This window comes from Bufo gargarizans, chromosome 2 (assembly GCF_014858855.1).
Source record: "Bufo gargarizans isolate SCDJY-AF-19 chromosome 2, ASM1485885v1, whole genome shotgun sequence".
NCBI classification, from domain to species: domain Eukaryota; kingdom Metazoa; phylum Chordata; class Amphibia; order Anura; family Bufonidae; genus Bufo; species Bufo gargarizans.
Window position 1 is genome coordinate 713,712,438 of NC_058081.1, and position 24,039 is coordinate 713,736,476.

General features: G+C 43.8%; 1 protein-coding gene across 1 annotated transcript in view; it reads right to left on the bottom strand.

Moving 5' to 3' along the window:
* Positions 1–416: 416 nt before the first annotated feature.
* The window catches only part of LOC122929109 (transmembrane immune signaling adaptor TYROBP), a 29,167-nt gene continuing 5,544 nt past the window's right edge, over positions 417–24,039 (bottom strand). Inside the window, exons 2-5 of the mRNA XM_044282583.1 lie at positions 9,511–9,531; positions 9,223–9,360; positions 8,409–8,461; positions 417–3,424 (exon numbers count right to left, since the gene is read on the bottom strand). Coding sequence (XP_044138518.1) covers positions 3,368–3,424; positions 8,409–8,461; positions 9,223–9,360; positions 9,511–9,531 — 269 coding nt within the window. The 3' untranslated portion in view covers positions 417–3,367. The remainder of the gene's footprint in view (positions 3,425–8,408; positions 8,462–9,222; positions 9,361–9,510; positions 9,532–24,039) is intronic.

A 24,039-nucleotide genomic window follows, 5' to 3' on the forward strand; every position in this document is an offset into this window, starting at 1 on the left:
ATTTTTCGAGTTTCACCTGTATATGGGAGATCCTTCATTCCATTCCATCCAGGACATTCTCAATGGAAGAGAGATCTGGCCACTGGAGCTGCTGGAGACCCTGAAGTTGTCTTCTGCTGGACTTCAATTATTGTGTCAGGGCCTTGACTTCTAATGAAATCTCTGGTGGACCAGTGAACTATGGCTTTTCCAACTACCTCTTACTTTATAGATACTTTAGTTCTAAATGCGATCAGCAAATCCAAGACAAATCTTTTTGCATTTGAAAAAGTTGTCTTGAGGAATACTTTTTCAAGCCCCTCATTCTTAAAAAAAAAAACAGGGTCCTATAATTTCAGAATTTTATAAGGCATTCCAACAAATGACCTTGTCTAAAGGAAAACACTGCTAGTGATGAATGCAATATGCTTTAAAGGTCATGTCTTACAGTTCTTTTTAATATATAGTGATATCTGAAGATCTGTACAAGAATATAAAGTTATCAAAGCATCAGATATAACATTAACAAAATACAATAGAAGAGACTGGTTCATATGAGTTGATAACAAATGGGTGTTGGGAATGGAGATAATAGGTTGGGGAGTGAAAGTTGCACTTTTGGAGGTGATGGTGCCAATATAGGTATCAAGGGCAAGCTTTGTGAAGTTTATATTCTTAGATAATAATTGGGAGACATAACTTAGAAAGGTTTTTAACCACATTTTAAGCAGGATTAGAAAAACATTGATGTCTTCTACTAGAAAAGGCACCACCACTGACCATAGACTGGATATGCCATTGCAGCTCTGCTCCTTGAAAGTAAATAGAGACAAGCTCTAATACCACAAACAACCTGTGGGAAGGAACATTGCTGTTTTTGGAGAAAAGCAGCCATAATTCCTAATCTGTACAATCTTTTTAAGGCATGAAGGCTAAAAGAGTGTTGAATGACCTGTGGTGTGAAATTCAGGAAGGGGGGAGAGGCATAGGGAAAGTCATCGAGATGAAAGTGAGGAGAGAAAAGAGCTAGATGTGAAGAGAGACATAAATATTGGTGAGCAGAAGACATGAGAAAATATAGAAGAGAGGCGAGAAGATAAAAGAAGAAAAGAGAAGAGGCAAGGAGGAGTAGGAGAGGAGAGAGGGCAGAATATAAGAAAGAGGTGAGGTGAGAAACAGGAGAGAAGAGAGGAAAGAAGATAAAATGAGAGGAAAGGATAGAAGAGGGGTGATAGACAGGAGAGAAGAGAGGATAAAAGATAAAAAAAAAAGTAAAGAGGAGAGGAGAGAGGGGAGGTGAGAAACAGGAGGGAAAAGAGAAGATAGAAGAGAGGACAGAAGAGGAAAGAAGAGAAAAGGAGGATAAGGAGAGAAGAGAGGGGAAAAACTGGAGAGAAAATAAAAGAGGAGAGGAGGGACGGGAGGTGAGAAACAGGAGCGAAGAGAGAAGATACAAGAGAGGGCAGAAGGTAAAAGAAGAGAAGAGGGAGAGAAGAGAGGGGAAGCGAGAAACAGGAGAAAAGAGAGGAGAGAAGATAAAAGAAGAGGAAAGGAGGAGTCGGAGAAGAGAGAGGGGAGGTGAGAAACAGGAGAAAAGAGAAGAGTGGAAAGACTATAGAAGAGAGGAGAGAAGATAAAAAAAAAAGAGAAGAGGAGGAAAGGAGATAGGGGAGGTGAGACACAGGAGAGAAGATGAAAGGAGAATATAAGAACAGAGAGGAAAAGGAGAAAAGATGAGGAAAATAGAGGAGAAGTCGAGAGAATTCAGAGGGAGGATAGCAAAAGTATGGGGAACAGAGGAGACGAAGAGGTGCAAAAAGGAGAAGAGATGATGGTTTTGTACAAAGTGATGGTAAAAGACAGAATCAGGATATTACAAAGGGGACAGGTTGGAACTGTACATATTACTGTAAGGGCTAAAGGTTTATTTCATTGGTTACCCTATGTAGACACTTAAATGGGTCATCGGAGATAGTTAAAAAAATTTCAGACAATAGCCCAAATGTTGTAAAATAAAAAATGGGGGAATGGTCATCTGAACATTCTCTGTTTTGCCAATCTTGTCCTCCTGACGTTACAAGTTTACATAGCACAGCGTTGATGACACGTGAGCACTGCAGCCAATCACTGCCCTTAGAGATTTGCCATTGAAGAAAGTAATTGGCTGTGGCCATCATGTGCCGTATACCAGCACGCTGCAGTTTTAAACATGCGGTGGCAGGAGGACCGCTCTGGCGATGCAGAGACTGGCATTGCAGAAAGTGGTGAGTATACCCATATTATTTATTTTATATCACTCCGGGGCTTCTTTGAAACCTTTAATCATCCCACACAAGCCCTTTAGAGAAAGCAGTTGTCTTGAGACTTGAGGGAAGAGGTGAACAAGTGGAGTGGAGGGGTAAGTGGTTTTGGTTGTGAGATGAGTAAGGGAGGAGATGTGCATAGAATATCTATAAATAAGTCTCTAATCAATGAAAAAATAGTAGGCACTCCTCTTACTGGTTTTGCATGAAACTTAATCATTTTGCATGAAACTTAATTTAAGTTTCATGCAAAACCAGTAAGAGGAGTACCTACTATATTTTCCTTGATTTTTAATCCCCTGTATACTGGGACTGGGTGACCCAGTAGGTAGTGAACCCTCTGTGTCCATCACGATATAGTGTGAACCTCTCAATATCAATTAATCTAAATGGATCCCTAATTCTGTATACTTCCCCATCACCATCTATGTTAGCAATTCCTTCACTACATGTATTGCACATACTATCCAATATACGACTGTCTTCTGCTTAGGTTGATATACCATGAGATAACATTCTGTCCAAGTGATTCCAGGGCCAGTGACATTTTAGAAGTTCAGAAGCTTTAGGGGGCATAAATAGCAATTACACCTACCCCTTGGAACCTAAAGGGACCAAAAGCCCCTCTGCTGCATAACAATTATTATAAACTGCACACGGTAGGTAGGTGGCCTGCTATGAATTTTCCATTATGGTCTGAGAGCACCAAGTTACACCAAGTTACACCTCTGACAACAAAAAAACGCTCCCATTTAGTCTAAATTACAGTAATGATGAACATATGTCCTCAAGGCCCAATACCATGGTAAATTATATGATGAAGAAGATATTGGCTTGCCTTCCTGATAGAACTTTCTTTATAAAAACCTAAGATGGAGAATAAAGCAGAAGTAATAATGCTACATATAGAGAGAGCTGGAACCATCTAGTTTTTCACACCTCTTGATATTTTTTTTATATCAATGAGAAGAATATTGTCAAGGTCTAAAATTTTGAAGGAAGATCTTCTATGCAAGTGATAGCGGTGCCAAGAAATAGTCTCTAAGCAGAGAAGGTTTTAATAGGTTATTAAAAGAGTCCAAAAGTCAAGTGCGAAATGAATTTAGATCATTGTAAACTTCCACCCTTTGTCCATGCAGCTCCTGTGAATAAAGCAAAACATGAACTGAATGAACATGATTTGACAAGGTAATAAGGGGTAATGTACATATTAAACATATTAGATATGTGTCAGGCTGAGATTAGTTTTCCTGCAGTAGTAGTAGTGCATGTAATATTTCTTTTTGGGTGCCCCATCAGATGCGGATAACGGCCCCATTAAAGTGAATGAGTCCGAGTCCGCATACAGCAGTACGGCATACATATTAGGACATCCTCAAGTCAGGCAAAACTCCATCCTCCGTCAGCCCAAACTTCCTCCTACCTCAGACGTCAGCCAAATTTCCCTCCTCCCTCATCCAAAACTCCCTCCTCCATCAGGCAAAACTCCATCAGTCCTCCTCCCTCAGACCAAACTCCCTCCTCCATCAGGCTAAACTCCATCCTCCGTCAGCTCGAACTCCCTCCTACCTCAGATGTCAGCCAAAACTCCCTCCTCCCTTATCCAAAACTCCCTCGTCCCTCAGATGTCAGTCAAAAAATACCTCCTCCATCAGCCCTCAGCCCAAACTCAATCAGCCGTCAGGTGTCGGCTCTCAGCCATCAGGGGTCAGACATCAGGTGTCAGCCCTCAGCCAAAACTCCATCAGCCGTCAGGGGTCAGACATCAGGTGTCAGCCCTCAGCCTGAAATCCATCAGCCGTAGTAATAGAATGTAAGATATGTTTACAGCAAGCGCTGGCACCACAGACCATTGTCTTCACACGTTATATATATATTATGGACACTGTTGTACATTTTCATACGTATACAATATTATCTAATGACATTATAATCAAAATGAATGCTCATCTCATTGCCTTTAAGAATAAAATCAGCCTGAACCAAAGTTCTATTATGTGGCTGAGGAAGCCAAGATGAGTTCATGGCAAGTTCAGTTTATATAAAAATAATTGTGAACATAAATGGACATTGTATTTAAACGTTATTGCTAAGGATATGGGTTTATCTATGGGGAGTATACCAACTTCCTAAGACATGTCTGTCTGGAGGGAACAAGGTTGTTTCATGGATAAGCCATGACATGATAAGGGTTCATATCCTTGAGGCACACCTGCTGTATGAGGTTCAATTTATATATTCATAATTATATTATATATATCTCTGTATGGTATATTTAGTTTACAACATATGTTAATCAATAATGCATATAATGTGTTATCTATGTGTAACAATGTATCGATTTATATATATATTATACCATGTATTTATCATTTAGAAGGTATTGTAGAAGGTACAGAAACATTGAAGTAAGTTTATGTTAATTGGATTTCTGAGAAGAGTAAATGTAATTTCAAAACAATAGTTATTCATGGATGTAGATAAGTGAAATGTACAAGTTCCAAAGCCAAGCATCAAAGCCGTTATATAAAATTTTCATTAAGTCAACCTATATTTCAAAAAGATAGGAGAAGACATCCAACTCCAACAAGTCCAGGATATAGGTAATTTAAAGTGTCAGGAAAAGACCTTCTTCAATGATGTATATTAAGAAGGTCAAGGAGGTCATGAGAACGTATTATTAGATATTTAGTTTTAATGCTTAAAAGTTGTGATATTCATCTGCAGTACCGCAGTGCCATCTGGAGGCAGATGGACAATATTATATTATTTCATTATTTATTCTATACCATATTAGGAGTTAATATGACACCATGGTGTTATTAGCATGCGAATACACCTACCTTACCTGATTGGGAATCCCTAATCTAAAGGGGATGATTCTTAGATAAGGGGGGGAATAATTACTCATGTGCGGAGCAGCAAGAGAGATCCATATTAAGCCATAGATCATCCATCCAATCAAAAATAAAACTTTACCAGAAGAAACTTGGATTATTTTTTTGGATTACTAGGAAAGTTCTTCGGAACTGGTCCCATCTGAACTCTGTCTACCTTTGACCCGGTAACGTATATTTTGTTTACTACTCGTGATATTAATAAGATATTTATTTCGGTATATAGCCAAGAGTTCCCATGCTGTGGGAACATATAGTGTTAGGTGCCTCCATAATGCTGATTATTCCCTTAGCAAAGATGCATATTGTTAATGGAAGATCTGACATTATTTGAAAAGAGGACTAAACCCTTGGAAAGTTATTTTCCATAGTCTGATTGCCGAGCTGAATATTTTATCATATTAATATCATATATTTTTGATTGGTCATAGGAAAACAGAGTCAAGGGATAACGTTTATTTTCCTGTATAATCCGTGTTTTATTGCTATAGCCTGTTTGATAAACAGAAGATCCTCTGGTATATGAGTCTGTTTGATAAAAGTATGACACTGGTCGTCATAAATCACTAAGTCACACTGTGCTGATGAGATAGGGGTGTGTTAACATCATCGTGTGGTACATTTTGGGTATTATTTTGTAACTTCATAATTTGTTTTGCAATTGTATTGATTTTATATTCTTTGTTTTATAATAAACGATTATATATTTTTGCATATACAATTGTCCCTTTGTTTTACTGCTTGCACAAATCAAATTAAGATATTTGATAAAAATAACTTAGAGGCTTGTTTATGTCCACCAGCAGGATAATATAATTTTTATGATTTTTTTTTATCCTGTCTTTTATATGAAGATTCTTTCTATATAGAAGATATATGACAACACTAATACAGGCACCAGTACTGGATACAAGTTTCCTTGGTGTATAATGGAGGCACGCCGTGTGTTCAAATCTCCCTTTACAATTCAATTTGTTTTTGTCTGTTAATATTTGTACTATTACTTATTCCATTTAGTAAGCAAAGAACATTTTAGTGTCCATAATTAGAGATGAGCGAACTTCTGTTTTAAGTTCGGCGTCTAAAGTTCGGGGGCGGGTTAGCGGAGAATCCCGATCTGGAACCGGATATGGATTCCGACTTCCGTTGTGGTCCGTGGTAGCGGAATCAATAATCGGCCATTATTGATTCCGCTACCACGGACCACAACGGAAGTCGGAATCCATATCCGGTTCCAGATCGGGATTCTCCGCTAACCCGCCCCCGAACTTTAGACGCCGAACTTAAAACAGAAGTTCGCTCATCTCTATCCATAATATATATATATATAATGTGTGAAGACAATGGTCTGTGGTGCCAGCGCTTGCTGTAAACCTATTTTACACTCTATTACTAAGGCTGATGGCATGGGCGTCCGCAGAGGGGGGGGGGGTCAAGGGGGCGCAAGCGCCCCCCCCCCTGGAAATCTGTGAACTGAGTTCTGCCTCTGCTCTGCAGCACTGGCGGATCCAAGTGGGGGGCAACGGGGCAATTACCCCCTCCCCCGAGCTGCTTAGAAGTGGGGGGCATAGTCATCTGTATTGCCGTCCTCAGGACAGCGATACAGATGACTGTACTGAGGCAGGGGAGGTAGAGGCATGTCCCTTTCCCTTCCTCTGATAGGCTGCCGGCCTAGTGCCTGCAGCCTATCAGAGGCCGGCGCAGGCGACGCAATGACGTCATTGCGCCGCCTGAGCCGTACAGCGCGGGACACAGGCCGGAAGAGGCCTAAATCGCATCACTGACATGGAGGTAAGTATAAGTGTTTATTTTTTGTGTGTACAATACTGGTGGCTACTGGCACATAATGGGGGTTTCTGGCTACTGGCAATAATGGGGTCTCTGGCTACTGGCACAGAATGGGGGTCTCTGGCTACTGGCACATAATGGGGGTCTCTGGCTACTGGCACATAATGGGGGTCTCTGGCTACTGGCACATAATGGGGGTCTCTGGCTACTGGCACATAATGGGGGGCTGTCATTACTGGCAATTGATGGGGGGCTGTCATTACTGGCACATGATGGGGGGCTGTCATTACTGGAACATGATGAAGGGTTGTCATTACTAGCACATAATGGGGGGGCTGTCATTACTGGCACATAATGGGGGCTGTCATTACTGGCACGTAATGGGGGCTGTCATTACTGGCACATAATGGGGGCTGTCATTACTGGCACAAGGGGGGGATGTCATTACTGGCACATGATGGGGGACTATTATTACTGGCACATTATTGGGGGCACTATAGGGGCATCTACTGAGGCCACAAAGAGGTGTTTTATATGGGGGGCTCTGTACAGTAGAATTTTATACTGGGACACATTATGGTGGGTACTATGGGGAAGGAGGGAGAGGAGTACTATGGGGTCATCTACGGGGGGCACTAAGAAGGGGTATTTTATACTTGCAAATTATGGGGGACACTGAGGGCATCTACTGGGGCATTTTATACTGGTACATTATAAGAGGCACTAGGAGGGAGGGGGGAGAGGAGCACTATGGGGGAATTTACTGGGGGCACTATATAGGGGTATTTTATACTGGCACATTATGGGGGCACTATGGGGACATTAGCTCAACTGGGGGCATTACAAGGGGGCATTTTTTGCACTGTCACATTATAAGGAGAATTATTTCTACTGGGGGGCATTATGGTGGGCTTTATTACTCCCCCATGGTATGACCCCCTAGTAGAAGCACCATCCTCTCCCTGCTCTGCTATTCCTTTGCCCCTTCTCCAAATCCTTATTATGAAATCTTTCTCATTAGGATAAAACACATCAGCTCCACCGAGCCCCCGGCCAAAGTGTTGAAGTGTACCCAAGGGCCAAGCCAAGTAACTGTAAGTTTTCATGTGAAATATGTTTGTTATACACATATAGCCTACACTGTGCCACACAATATACAGTATACCGCTACACTGTGTAGTCTGTTCTATAAGCACCATTGTTTTGTGGCGGCGGACAGAAAATAATCTGGAAGTGCCCCTCCTCTGGAGTTTTGACTGACAGAGGAGGGAATTTGCGCTCCGCAGCACGGGCACAGGCCGACAACGGCCTTGTGCATGAGGCCTTACTGTTGTTTATGCAGTGAGGGGCCTAACAAGGAAATTTTCTCACTGTAAGAATTTTTGTTCTCTGTTTATCAAAAACAATAAATACAAAAAGTAACGTAAAACAGCGTACAAACCTCATATGGGGATTCATTCACTGGAGAAAGGGTTTTCAGTTTTCTCAGTCTTTCTAAATACAAAGATAACAAATATAACAAACTTAAGTAAATTACATGTGTTATTAGGATAAGATCTATAATATCTAAAGGGTGAAGTATTATAGCAGTCACATTCTTATACATAGGAGTAGTATTATACTAGTTATATTCTTGTACATAGGAGCAGTATTATAGTAGTTATATTCTTGTATATAGGAGCAGTATTATAGCAGTTATATTCTTGTATATAGGAGCAGTATTATAGTAGTTATATTCTTGTACATAGGAGGCAGTATTATAGTAGTTATATTCTTGTACATAGGAGCAGTATTATAGTAGTTATATTCTTGTACATAGGAGGCAGTATTATAGTAGTTATATTCTTGTACATAGGAGGCAGTATTATAGTAGTTATATTCTTGAACGTAGGAAGAAGTATTATAGTAGTTATATTCTTGTACACAGGAAGCAGTATTATAGTAGTTATATTCTTGTACATAGGGGCAGTATTAAAGTAGTTATATTCTTGTACGTAGGAAGCAGTATTATAGTAGTTATATTCTTGTACATAGGAGGCAGTATTATAGTAGTTAATTTCTCGTACATAGGAGGCAGTGTTATAGTAGTTATATTCTTGTGCATAGGACAGTGATATAATAGTTATATTTTTGTACATAGGGATCAGTATCTTTTCTTGTACACGCAGACACCTGGTCATGAGACTGCACCCTTATAGTAAAACAACTATATGTAAATTGTCATCTTCTAGAATATTCTGTCTCTGATCTCTCACCCTGGTATTTCTTTTTTTGAATCTTGGTAGATATCCAGAATGCCATGCCTGCAATCACTAGGGTTATGATGGCGTCACAGATCACAATTCCAATGATGGTTACAGTATTGAGCTGAAAACAATTTCCACATCCTGCAACTAAGGATAATCGCATTATCAATGAATAACTCCAATTAATCTCCAATTAATACAGCTTTCTGTAATAAGCGATGGTTGTTTTATGGTGGGTTTCTAATGAGTCTGAATCTCAATAGTTAACCAGAATGAATTTTAACCATATTTACTTACCTTCTTGTGCAAACGCAGTACCTGAAAAAGAAAACAAAGTGTCATGAAACTAGATAGATAGATAGATAGATAGATAGATAGATAGACAACATCCCAGCAGTTGGTTTGAGGCAGAGTAAGGCTACATGCACACGACCGTTGTGTGTTTTGCTGTCCGCATATCGCGGATCCACAAAACACGAATGGCATCGGTGCGCATTCCACAATTTGCAGAATGGCACAGACAGCCTTTAATATAACTGCCTATTCTTGTCCGCAAAGCGTGGACAAAAATAGGACATGTTCTATTTTTTTTGCGGGGCCAAGGAACGGAGCAACAGATGCGGACAGCAGACGGAGCAAAACTGCAGCTCGGATGCGGACCAAAACAACGGCCGTGTGCATGAGGCCTTAAGCTTATCAGCAATAGTCTAAGAATGGCCTCAAATGAAAAACACTGAGACCCAAACATCCTTGGTCGGAGGGAAGCCTACTACACATAACAATGGCAATATAAAACCATCCTCAGAAAGAAAAAGCAAGGCCACATCTCAACCAAGCCCCTCCAACTCCAAGACAACCTCCAGGTCAACTCCTTCTGGGAATTATGGAACCACATGGGCATAAACTAAAAAATCAACTCTCAACATCCAAAACAGCATCATCTTGCTCCCGTACTTCAAGAACCTTTATAAACCAAAGCCCAAACCAAAATGAGATCATGTAAAACTGAAGGATATGGAGGAAAAAAATCTTAAGATTTCCAAAGCTCTCTGGATACAGAAATCACAATGCAGGAGATAACAGAGAGGATCTCATTAATCAAGGGTAAAAAGCCAGCAGCCCAGATGGGATCCTCCCAGAAATGATAAAATACAGCCTGTCGGGTATTCAACCTGCAATAGCAAAACTGTTTAATGTCATGCTGAGTTCCGGCTACTTCCTACAGAGCTGTGACCAAGGCCTCATAAATAGTGGTAATCGAGCACCATAGTGCTCGGGTGCTGGGGGGCACGGGCCGAACACATCGGGATGCTAGGGTGCTCTACCAAGCATCTGAGCACAATGGAAGTCAATAGGGGAACCCGAGCATTAAACCAGACACCCCCTGCTCTGAAGAGGGGAGGGCGTCTGGTTCACAGGAAAAGGTCATGAATTGATGGAAACACCACTGAAATGGTTTGGGAACAGCATAGGGAGGATGTCTGGATGCATCTTGGACTCCACGGTCGCGGCTGGGAACGATGTTGTCCGAGTAGTACACCACTTTTACAGACTGACAATAATATGCACCAAACCGAAGATAAAATCGATTTTAGAGGAAAAATTGTTAGGAAACATTCTTTCCTGTATATTTACTTGTATATAAAGTGCAAGTGCTGCCAAAAATTACAAGGAAGAGGCATCCGATACAGCCTGTATATCACATAAAGGAGGGCCTCATTCACATTGTGGTACAAGTGTTCAGGTAGTGGGACTCCTACACTCATAAATCCTATGCATTAAGTGTAAGGGCTGCCAAAAATTACAAGGAACCGGCACTCCAATACACCCTTTATTACACATAAAGGAGGGCATCATACACAGCCCTGAAAAATTATGATTGATGGCCTGCTGGGAACCCTCAAAAACATTAGGAGTAAGGGCCTGCTGGTGACCCTGTATAACATTAGGGGGCGATGGCCTGCTGCCGATCTGACATCTAAAAACTTTTGTGGGCGAAGGCCTGCTGCCGAGCTGACCATGTAAAAAATTTTGTGGACTAGGGCCCCCTACCGAGCTGACTAGTGTTGATCGAGCAAAAAGGGCTTGGGTGCTCGGGGGCTCAAGCCGAACACATCAGGATGTTAGGGTGCTCGACCGAGCACCTTAGTATATGGAAGTCAATGGGAGAACCTGAGCATTAAACCAGGCGCCCCCTGCTCTGAAGAGGGGACGGTGTCTGGTTCACAGGAAAAGGTCAGAAATTGATGGAAACACCACCGAAATGGTTCTGGATCAGCATGGGGAGAATGTCTGGATGCATCTTGGACTCACAGGTCGCTGCTGGGAACGATGTTGCTGAATAGTACGCCACTTTTACAGGGGTGTACACAGAAATCGCTGGGCCCCATAGCAAGAGTCTGAATTGGGCCCCCAACCCCGCCCACTACCCACTCCTGGCCCATCCCACCTCCTGGCTCCTCCCCTGCCACCCCCCCATTTGCCAATAAAAAAAACGAATACATGTTCTACTGAAACTGTTAGAAACCTTTAAGAAATAGGTGCTGAATTCAGGTGCTTATAGTGCTTTATAATCCGTACTCTCTGTATTGGAGTAAGGATCTCCCTGGGCTGCAGTGAGCCATCTACAGCACACATCACTGCTCCTGCCTGTCTGCTTTTAGTAGTAGTAGTAGTAGTAGTAATAGATCGGCGATGTCAGGCTTTAGTAGAGTGGGCACAGGGCGCCATATGTATGCGAGCACAGCTGAACGAGTGCAGGGCAGGAGCCCGCATATATATCATTCCTTCTGCCTGTGCCCACTGCGCTAAAGCCTGACACAGCCCAACCCCCACATCTTAACCCCTTTGTTACCAGCGCCATTTTTTCATCACTTCTCTCACCCCAAAAAGTTTAATAGAATGTGATTAAAAAGTCACAGACACTCCAAAATGGTATCAATAAAAACAGTTACATTACATTACAGTTCATCCCGCAAAAAATGAGCCCCCACACAGCTAAGTAGATCATATAACTATAATAAAGTTATGGGGGTCAGAATATAGTGATGTAAAAAAGTATTTTTTTTTTTTAATCAAAGTGTTAATGTATTTTTACACTATTTTACACTGAAGGCCCTTCGCAGTATTTATTAACCCCTTTCAGCAGTTCCCCATTCACAGTATTTATTAACCCCTTTCAGCAGTTCCCCATTCACAGTATTTATTAACCCCTTTCAGCAGTTCCCCTTTCACAGTATTTATGAACCCCTTTCAGGAGTTCCCCATTCACAGTATTTATTAACCCCTCGGGGGACTGCTGAAAAGGGTTAATAAATACTGTGAATGGGGTACTGCTGAAAGGGGTTAATAACTACTACTGTGAAAGGGGAACTGGCTGGCTCCACCCCCCACCCCCACCTTACCAGGACACCCATGGCCCCTCCACAAGTTCTTACCTCTCCTCCACCAGGTTCTTGGCAGGTGATGGGGGCGTGGCTTCACGGAGGTGGGCGGGGTTTATAGGTTTTGGGGCGTGATCTGCAAGGTCGGTGAAGCCAGTGGCCACCCTAGTCTCTATGTGTGCCTGGCTGCGCTGCTCCTGCTGCCTGATACACAGGCCAATCAGCAGCAGGATCCTTGCCTGGGAGCGATTCGCAGCCCGAACAATGGGTGGGGTTGGAGCCGGAGGGAGAAGTTCAAGAACGCCGTCTCAAACTATGAATAAACTGTCACTGTCTTGTGCAGAGTAAGGAGCAGAGCCTTCCATGTGCTCCGGGCCCCCCTGTGCCACGAGCCCCATAGCAACCGCGTGGTCTGCCTATATTGGCAGTACGCCACTGCACTTTTACAAACTGACAATAATACACACAAAACCTAAGAAAAAATAGATTTTAGAGGAAAAATTTACAGGAAACATTTTTTCCTGTCGATTTACTTATATATACAGTGCTGCCACAAATTACAAGGAAGAGGCACTCCGATACAACCTGTATATCACATAATGGAGGGCCTCATTCACATTGTGATACTGGGACTCCTACACTCATAAAGCCTATGCACTAAGTGAAAGGGCTGCCAAAAATTACAAGGAATCGGCACTCAAATACACCCTTTGTTACACACAGAGGAGGGCATCATACGCAGCCTTGAAAAATTATGATTGATGATTGATGGCCTGCTGGTGACCTTCAAAAACATTTAGATGAAGGGCCTGCTGATCTGACCATCTAAAACATTAGGGGTGAGGGCCTGCTGCCGCTTTGGCGACTCTAGATAACCTCTGGGCGATTGCACGTCGCCGTGACGGCAACGATCCATTCAGATGTCTGGCCTATCAACTTTCGATGTTATTGTAAACGCAAACCATTGTAACTATGGGTAACGGGGAATCAGTGTTTGATTCCGGAGAGGGAGCCTGAGAAACGGCTACGACTACCACATCAAAGCAAGGCAGCATGCGCGCATATTACCTATTAGGTATAATTAGGTGAGGGCCTGCAGGTTAGCTGACCCTGTAAAAGATTTTAGGTGTGGGCCTGCAGGTGAGCTGACCTTGTAAAAAATTATATGTGAGCGTCTGCTGGTGAGCTGACCCTTTAAAACATTATATGCAAGGGCCTGCAGGTGAGCTGACCCTCTAAAAAATTATATGTGAGGGCCTTCAGTTGAGCTGACCCTGTAAAATATTTGAGTTGCGGGCCTGCTCCTGAGCTGACCCTGTAAAATATTTGAGTTGCGGGCCTGCTCCTAAGCTGACCCAGTTAAAGATTGTAGGTGAGGGCCTGCTGGTGAGCTGACCCTCTAAAAAATTGTATGCAAGGCCCTGCAGCTGAGTTGACCCTCTAAAAAATTATGTGTCGAGGGCCTGCAGCTGAGCTGCCCCTCTAAAAAATTATATGTGAGGGCCTGCAGCTGAGTTGCCGCTCTAAAAAATTATATGCGAGGGCCTGTAGCTGAGCTGACCCTCTAAATAATTATATGCGAGGGCCTGCAGGTGAGCTGAAGGGCATATATGCGAGTGCATTATATGTGATGAATAAGCATGTTGATATGATGGAAGAGGAGGAGGAGGAGGAGGAGAAAAGGAAGATTCAACCATATACCCTTGTTTGTGGTGGAAAGGGTGCACAGTGTGTTCAGTACATTATAAACAACACATTTAAAGTCCCATTATGTTCATCAGCTTTCCTCTGGTGGAGTCGAGAAGTCATGGTCAATCCAGGCCTTGTTCATTTTTATAAGAGTCAACCTGTTAGCATTTTTAGTTGACAGGTGGATACGCTTATCTATTATAATGCCACCCGCAGAATTAAATACACGCTCAGACAAAACGGTGGCGGCAGAGTAGGCCAGCACCTCCAAGGTGTAGAGTGCCAGTTCGTGCCACGTGTCTAGCTTTGACACCCAGTAGTTGTAAGGCACTGATGTATCATTGAGGATGCTCACATGGTCTACTATGTACTCCTTCACCATCTTCCAAATTTTTCCCTCCATGTGACAGTAGGCCGTGCATCAGGGTTAGGGTGCTGGCGGGTGTCATGAAACTGTCCCAGGCTTTGGAGAATGTTGTCCTGCCTCTGTTGGAACTGCTGTGTTCCCCTTGTCTACCCTCCTCAGTTGTCCAAGGAACTACGGACTCTGCCACCAGCGTTGTCAGCTGGAAATTTTTGGAGCAATTTTTCATATTGCACTGTTTTGCTCGTCCTCTCCACCAGAGGAATAAGAGATGAGAAGTTCTCTTTGTAGCAGGGGTCTATAAGGGTGAACAACCAGTAATCCGTGTTGTCTAAAATGCGTATAACTCGCGGGTTGCGGGAAAGGCAGCCTAACATGAAGTCAGCCATGTGTGCCAGAGTACCAACAGGCAAGACTTCGCTGTCGTCATTAGGAGGATCACTCTCAATCTCCTCATCCTCTTCCTCCTCTTCTGCCAACCCACGCTGAACAGATAGAATTAAACTTCTATGGGTACTACCCTCTGTACCGGAGGCAACCGTCTCCTGCTCCTCCTCCTCTTCTTCATCGTACAATTCGCGCTGAGAAGACAAACTGAGGCTGGTCTAGCTATCACCCTGTGTAATGTCTTTCCCCATTTCTAACTCTTCCACATGCAAAGTGTCGTCCTTAATTGTGAGCAGCGAGTGTTTGAGTAGACACAGAAGTGGGATGGTTACGCTGAGAAATGCATAATCGCCGCTCACCATCTGTGTTGATTCCTCAAAGTTTCTTAAAACTTTAAAGAGGTCAGACATCCATGCCCACTCCTCGCTTGCGAAGAGCGGAAGCTGACTGGAAAGGCGACGACCATGTTGCAGCTTGTATTGCACTACTGCCCTCTGCTGCTCATAAAGCCTGGCCAACATGTGGAGCGTATAGTTCCAGTGCGTGCTCACGTCGCACAACAGCCAGGGAGCTGGCAACTTTAAGTGCTGCTACAGTGTTGACAGACCGGCTGAAGCTGTTGGTGACTTGTGGAAATGTGCACACCCGCAGCGCACCTTCACCAGTAGCTCAGGCAAATTGGGATAGGTTTTGAGAACCCGCTGAACCACAAGGTTAAACACGTGGGCTAGGCATGGGATGTGTCTGAGCTTGCCGAGCTCCAAAGCCGCCACCAAGTTACGGCCATTATCTGACACAACTATGCCTGGTTCTAGGTTGAGTGGCGAGAGCCACAGCTCAGTCTGGTCTCTTTTCCCCTGCCACATCTCTGCGGCGGTGTGCTGTCTTTCCCCTAAGCATATCAGCTTTAGCATGGCCTGTTGCCACTTCCCCACTGCAGTGCTGCACTGTTTCCAGCTACCGACTGATGACTGACTGGTGCTGCACATGGATAATGTGGAGGAGGAGGCGGAGGAGGAGAAGTGGGGGTTGGAGCCACTAACTTAGGTGCTGGCGGAAACCCTGATCGATGTAGGGCCTGCAATCATTGGCGTCAGTAGCACCTGTGCCATCCCAGGCTAAGACTCGATCCCGGCCTCGATAACATTCACCCAGTGAATGTTAGGGAAATGTATTGTCCCTGGCCGAATACACTTGTCCATTTGTCCGTTGTTAAGTGGACCTTCACAGACATCAGGCTGTGGAAGGCTTCAGTGTCCACAAGCCTAAATGGCAACATTTCCATGGCCAGTAATTTGGAAAGTTACAAATTTAGTGCTATGGCCTGTGGGTGGGTAGCTGGGTATTTGCCCTTGCGTTTAAATGCCTGGGGTAAGAACATTTGTTCGCTGTGCTGTGACACGGAAGTGGATGTGGTCGCTGATGGTGCTTGCGAAGGTCCAGGTGCAGGGCAAGAGGCATCAGGGCCTGCACCTTCAATAGGAGATTGGCCAGCACATAACACAGGGGAAGAGGAGGCAGTAGTGTGACCCGCAGACACAGATTGTGGACCCAGGCATTCGTCCCACTTATTCTGGGGCTTGGATGCATGTGGCGGATCATGCTGGTGGTGGGGAGGTTCTAGTGTTCACGCCCCGGCCCATTTTCGTAAAGCACAGGTTCCAAACTACTATTCTTTTGTCGTCCGCACTTTCCTAAAAAAAAGCGCCATATTGCGGAACATCTACCCATTGGCAAGGTAGATTTCCACAAGGGGTTGCTCCGTGGAACAGTTGCGGGCCTGTTTGGTGTTGCCCGCCTTCTCCCTTTTGGCACCCTACTGCATCTTCCAGCCTGTTGTGGTGCTGCAGACCCCTCCCCTCTGTACTGCTGTCCTCGCTCGGCTTCCCACCCAGGTTGGGTCAGTGACCTCATCGTCCAGCACCTCCTCTTCCACTTCTTCACTCTGATCATCCTCCTGATTTGTTGAACTAACCACATCAGTAATTGACAACTGTGTCGCATCCTCTTAATAAACCTCTTGAGACAGTAATTGCGGTTGACTCATTGGCAACTGTGTCTCATCCACCTCATTAAACACTAATTGCCATTCCCCACCGTCACGTTCTTGTGACTGTGGATGCTCAAGAGGTTGGGAATCAGGGCACAAGATCTCATGTCCCACTTCAAGTGTGCTTGGCGAGAGGGCCAAATCAAGTAATTGCGATGAGATGAGGTCTTTGGAATATCCGAGTGTGGGATCACTTGTTTAGCCAGACTGTAAACAGTGGGAGGAAGGAGGATCAGGATTGTGTTGACCAGACTCCTGTCTACTGCGACTAGACTTGCTGGAAGACAGGGTGGTGCTTAACCGACTAGAAGCATTATCTGCTGCGATCCAACCGACCACCTGTTCGCACTGGTCTGACTTCAAGAGTGGTTTACTGCGCCGCCCTGCAAACTGGGACATAAGCTAGGTATCTTGGATGATTGTTTTTCTTGTGCTCTGGCAGCAGGCACAGTTTCACCGCACCCAGGGCCACGTCCTTGGCGTGCACCGTCAGCATCACGGCCACTTCCCCATTCCTTACTGCTCGCCTTCTTCATTTTAAATGTCATATATGCTTGAAAGTATGTCACACGTGCAGTAGCGTAGGATTTGGAAGCGTATGTGCAGTGCAAAAAAATGTACAAAGGTATTTGTGGTGAGGAAACGTTATACAGGACAGGTACCACAGGTAATGTCACAGTTCGCAGTGTCAATGGAAAAAGTGCACTAGATGTCACTAATATTTTAGGGATGCGCACACTTTAAACAGGAGATGTGGAGCGGATAATTTAACTGTCCGCAGTGGACACCATCTACAGAAAAAGTGCCCTGGATGTCACTGATCTTTTAGGGATGCGCACACTTTAAACAGAACATGTGGCGCGGATAATTTAACTGTCAGCAGCGTACACCGTCTACAGAAAAACTGCACTGGATGTCACTGATATTTTAGGGATGCGCACACTTTAAACAGAAGATGTGGAGCGGATAATTTAACTGTCCGCAGTGGACACCATCTACAGAAAAAGTGCCCTGGATGTCACTGATCTTTTAGGGATGCGCACACTTTAAACAGAAGATGTGGAGCGGATAATTTAACTGTCCGCAGCGTACACCGTCTACGGGAAAAGTGCTCTGGAATGGATGTCACTGATATTTTAGGGATGCGCACACTTTAAACAGGAGATGTGGCTTGGGAAATGTAATTGTCCGCAGGGGACACCGTCTACAGAAAAAGTGCACTGGATGTCACTAATATTTTAGGGATGCGCACAATTTACACGGGAGATGAAGAGCGAATTATTTAACTGTCCGCAACGGCCTATTACACAGTATTTTGAGCAGGATGCCCTAAAAATATATATTGCTGCTGTCACACACAATAGTCCTTAAAAGTACTTTTGGGTCTCTGAAAAGTTTTTTGTATAAAAATCTTCCTATTGCACTCCCTACACTGTCTGTCCCTTCCTATGCACAGCTCTCCCTAACACTGAGCAATTTAGCGCAGGTTGCGCTACAAACATATATTTCTGCTGTCACACACAATAGTCCTTACAAGGACTTTTGGGTCTATGAAACGTTTTTGTAGAAAATTTAAATTCAATTACACTCCCTACACTGTCTGTCCCTTCCTATTCTCAGTTCTCCCTGACTTCGGGCCAGCCAATCACTGTAATGCCAGTAGCCAACATGGCTACTGGCATTACAATGAGGGCAGTACTTACCTGCATGTTTATTGGCTGCTTAGCAGCCACGAAACGAGCTGGAAGGAGACTCGAGCATTGCGCTCGAGCACATGCGGTACTCGGCCGAGTACCGCAATGTGCCGAGCATAACGATGCTTGAGCCGAACTGGTATTCGGCCGAGCATGTTCGCTCAACACTACTCATAAACCCCATATAGAAGAGTGGAGACAGGTACAACCCAGTCAACTACTGAGGAATATCTGGCAAGCAACTTGGGAAAACTGTTCAGCACCATCCTGAATAAGAGAATCCTCAGCTTCCTCACCCAGCACGTCCTTGGCAAAAGCCAAGCAAGCCTAATGTCAAACCACTGCACCATAGACAACATGTACATCTTGCGCAGCCTTATCAAGAGCCACATCAGCCACCACACCACAACCTCATCTACACCCTGCGCATCCTCATCAAGTGCAACGTCCACAATACAATCATGGAAAGATCTATGCCTGTTTTGTGGACTTTAGGAAGGTATTTAAATCAGTACGGCACCTGGGTCTATTCCTGAAACTTTGGAGAGTGGAATAGGAGGAAAAACGTATGATATCATCAGAAGCTCCTATACTGAGAACGGATGCAGTTTGTGGGTAAATGGAAGGAGAATGGCTCTTCAACATTTACATCAATGAGCTTGCAGGGGCTCTGGAGTCCTCCTCAGCACTAGGTCTCACCCTCCATGATACCAAGGTTAAATTTCTGCTATATGCAGATGACCTCCTGCTGCTATCAACAACCGAGGCTCCAAGATAACCTGCAAATCCTGGAGAAATTCAGCACAACGTGGGCACTGCCCATTAATAAAAAAAAAACATCATGGTGTTCATGAAGAGAAACCTGAAACCAGCCATGTATTCTTTCTTCTTGCTATACAACTGTCCACTTACAGAAACAGACAGGTACATCTACCTGGGCCTAGAAATCAGCCAATCCGGGAGCTTTACACAAGCCATAGAAATACTGAAAGACAAGGCATGCAAAACCGTCTATACCAAAATAAGGTGTCTGTACCATCTTAAACAACCAGTGATCGCCTGGATTAAAATCTTTGATAGCATCATCACCCCATTCCTCCTCTATGGTAACAAAGCCCGGGACCTGGATACCTACCCAGACTGGTTAAATCTGCAAGCACCTTCTCTAAGTCCTTCAGAGCACCTCAAACATCACCTACCTAGCAGAGCTGGGCAGAGTCCCACTACAACTTGCTGGCCACAAGAGGATACTACCATTCTGGGCCCATCTCCTATCACAAAGCCTGACCAAGCCACAGACTAGCACAGGTATGGCCAACCTGTGGCTTTCCAGCTGTTGCAAAACTACAACTCCCAGACTGCCTAAAGCTATCAGACTACAGCAGGGCATGGTGGGTATCAGAGTTTTACAACAGCTGGAGAGCCGCAGGTTGGCCATCCCTGGAATAGCACATTTCAATGATAGATGAAATCCAAAAGATGAAACACAAGGGCAAAGAGGAATGTATCAAAGTTTGGAGGAATGAGAAAGGACCATCCCAGATACTGACAATATCTACACCGAATCTACACAGTAGGGTGGAGCATAAAAGGCAGAAAAATAAAGTTGGTGATTTTTCAATAGTCTTATCCCATAGGACAAATTCTCCTTATTTAGAAAAAATATTAGGAAAATAGTTTGAGCCTCTTAGTAAATGAATGAAATTTTGAAAAACAAAAAGTATTTCAAGAATACAGTAGTGTGTCAGTTCCACAGTATTTTATCTTAGACAGTTTTCTTCCAATACAAGCGTGTTCTTTAATATACAGCTGTTAAAAAAGTAAGAAATTCCTTTTTACAAACTCCACAGTCCTGATAATATCATTTTTTTTTGCAGTCAGGATAAGCCTGCCTGTGCTGCACAATCATCTGCAATAGGAACTGGAAGTGTGACTCATCTTTGGTTATAGATAGAGATGAGCGAATTTCCACTTATGAAATTCATTCACGCTTCGTTTGGAGGTAAAAGGAAGTGTGAAGGAATTTCAAAATATGAAATTCTCTCATCTCTAGTTATAAAGCCACTCAGTTTTTTTTTTATTAAGAGGCCCTGCCCCCCTCCCCTTAAATTCTGCATGGTCATTCAGACACTCATGGCATGAGCTGTCCCTGCCACTTTGTAGGTAGTCCTCCCACAAGTCTGATTCCGCTATTGAGAAATGCAAGCGGAAGCTTCGTCAGCTCAAACAACGTCATGGACTTTGAAATCTTTGAATTTCTTTTCCATAAATGTCTGCAGGTCCACAGGTATTCGTTTGGTATGATCCTGCTGAGCAGGCTCAATTTCAAATTTATTTCTTATGGAATTTACCATTTGTCTCTTGGTTGTCGAAGTTACTGTGCTGTTGTAAAAGGCTAAACCAACCAGATCAGGTGACAAGTATTAAAAGTGATTCGAAAACTTCAGCGATGTAGCCTTTGATCTCTCTGAATTGATTGTGGAGTAGCTAAGAAGTGAATTCAGGAGTAGAAACCTGATCCCAGGAGCTCCGAGCATGCCAGACTCCAGGCGGCAGGTGAGGTGACTGCTATTTTTCTTTTCTTAAGTAGACAGTCACTGTCTACCTTTAGGTACCCATGAGCTGTAAAAATACATACATCATACAGCCCCTTCTCCTCTGTCTTTGTCATATGGAACTGGCCTCAAAACATCCAAATCTTAAGATTTTGAATTTCTTTCGACGGCCAGCAAGCATTATGCATGGCCTCAGGTGTCATGAATCAGAATTCTCTCGCTGGAACAGATCAAGAAAAAAGATCTCCAAAGTCAGCCCAAAAAACTCCCTGTAGTCCTCCCTTGTCCAACTCTCTGGCAGATATCTACTTGCCAACTCTGTGGTGCTATCTCTGATGTCTTGCACTGACCTGGACACATTATAGTCCGCAATTCTTGTTTCATATTTACCCTGATCAGTAAACTCCCAGGATTGTTGAGGAACGTTTGTCCTTTGGAGATGACATGGCTCCAAGATAGTAGCTCAATAGGCTAGTTTCACACTAGCGTTCACCAATCCTGCATGCTGTTCTGATAGAGAACAGCCTGCCAGAGCTCTCTGGAACCGGCATTACAAGGTCGTTGCCTGAATGAGATCCATCCGCAACCCAGCAAATATGCAAAGATCGACCGGATCACAACTGCTGCAAGCTAGTGTGAAACTAACCTTCCTGAGCTTTTGTTCCAAGAGAACCCAAGCACCAGCAAGCCACACAGAATTTGAGCTGGTTGTATTAAAGCACATTGCTTCAACACTGTTAGTTATGCCCCAGTCCTCCAGTGCCGTGTGGACAGCTGCTGCTTGAGACTACACCTGCTAGTTTTGCAATTGTGAGCAGCTGAGATACTCTTCTCCCAGAAGCAATCACTTGGACTTGATCAACTTAATCTATGATCAGCAATGAGTTTGCCAATTCAGTGAACAGGGGCCCTGGAAGAAAAATTAAATAAAAGTGGCCCCATGTTGTAGGCGGGTCCAAATTGACAGAAGTCGGGGCAACAAATATAGGCAAGGCCAGCAATACCACAGTACAGTAAAAAAAAAAAAAAAACTATCTCAGCCAAACCAGATAAATTAATTAATGCTGAGACCATCATATCTTTATGTAACTTGGCTTGCTGCAGTGCCCCAAATACTCAGCAGTGAGGGACGCTCACTTCAGGAGACTGTCTGATCTCTGCCCAGACTTCAGGAGGAAGAGAGACTCTCCATACTGCTGGGAGAAGAGGATAACACAGTGGCCATAGCAGCACAATATATTAGAACCTGTAATAGACTGAGGGGAGCCTGATAGCCTGTGGACTCCTATACCCCAACTCTGGATGTGTCCCTACCCCATCTCCCATCCCTACCAAACTATTTATGACTTGCTTTGGCAATGCTAATATGTATTTAGTCCTTCCAATAAAGCTTATTTGAATTTGACAGACAGATAGATAGATTATTGATAGATGGCTTGTCCCCATTAGCCAAACCACCCGCCGATTGCTAATGGTAAGTTTTCACAAGCTAGAATACTTTGTTAGAACATTTCCACCGACCAATTTGGTCTAGAAACCGAACAGGAAATGCCCTATTTCAAAGCTCAGAATAGTTTAGCAGTTGTCCAGTTGTGTGGTTACCTGACCTACTAATTAGATCTCACCATGTCTGCACAACTCAAGCACTGGATGACTCAAGGTATACAGGTCCTTCTAAAAAAATTAGCATATTGTGATAAAGTTCATTATTTTCTGTAATGTACTGATAAACATTAGACTTTCATATATTTTAGATTCATTACACACCAACTGAAGTAGTTCAAGCCTTTTATTGTTTTAATATTGATGATTTTGGCATACAGCTCATGAAAACCCCAAATTCCTATCTAAAAAAATTTGCATATCATGAAAAGGTTCTCTAAACGAGCTATTAACCTAATTATCTGAATCAACTAATTAACTCTAAACACCTGCAAAAGATTCCTGAGGCTTTTGAAAACTCCCAGCCTGGTTCATTACTCCAAACGGCAATCATGGGTAAGACTGCCGACCTGACTGCTGTCCAGAAGGCCATCATTGACACCCTCAAGCAAGAGGGTAAGACACAGAAAGAAATTTCTGAACGAATAAGCTGTTCCCAGAGTGCTGTATCAAGGCACCTCAGTGGGAAGTCTGTGGGAAGGAAAAAGTGTGGCAGAAAACGCTGCACAACGAGAAGAGGTGACCGGACCCTGAGGAAGATTGTGGAGAAGGACCGATTCCAGACCTTGGGGGACCTGCGGAAGCAGTGGACTGAGTCTGGAGTAGTATAGAAACATCCAGAGCCACCGTGTACAGGTGCCGCATTCCCCAGGTCAAGCCATTTTTGAACCAGAAACAGCGGCAGAAGCGCCTGACCTGGGCTACAGAGAAGCAGCACTGGACTGTTGCATGTCATTCGGAAATCAAGGTGACAGAGTCTGGAGAAAGACTGGGGAGAGGGAAATGCCAAATGCCTGAAGTCCAGTGTCAAGTACCCACAGTCAGTGATGGTCTGGGGTGCCATGTCAGCTGCTGGTGTTGGTCCACTGTGTTTTATCAAGGGCAGGGTCAATGCAGCTAGCTATCAGGAGATTTTGGAGCACTTCATGCTTCCATCTGCTGAAAAGCTTTATGGAGATGAAGATTTCATTTTTCAGCACGACCTGGCACCTGCTCACAGTGCCAAAACCACTGGTAAATGGTTTACTGACCATGGTATTAC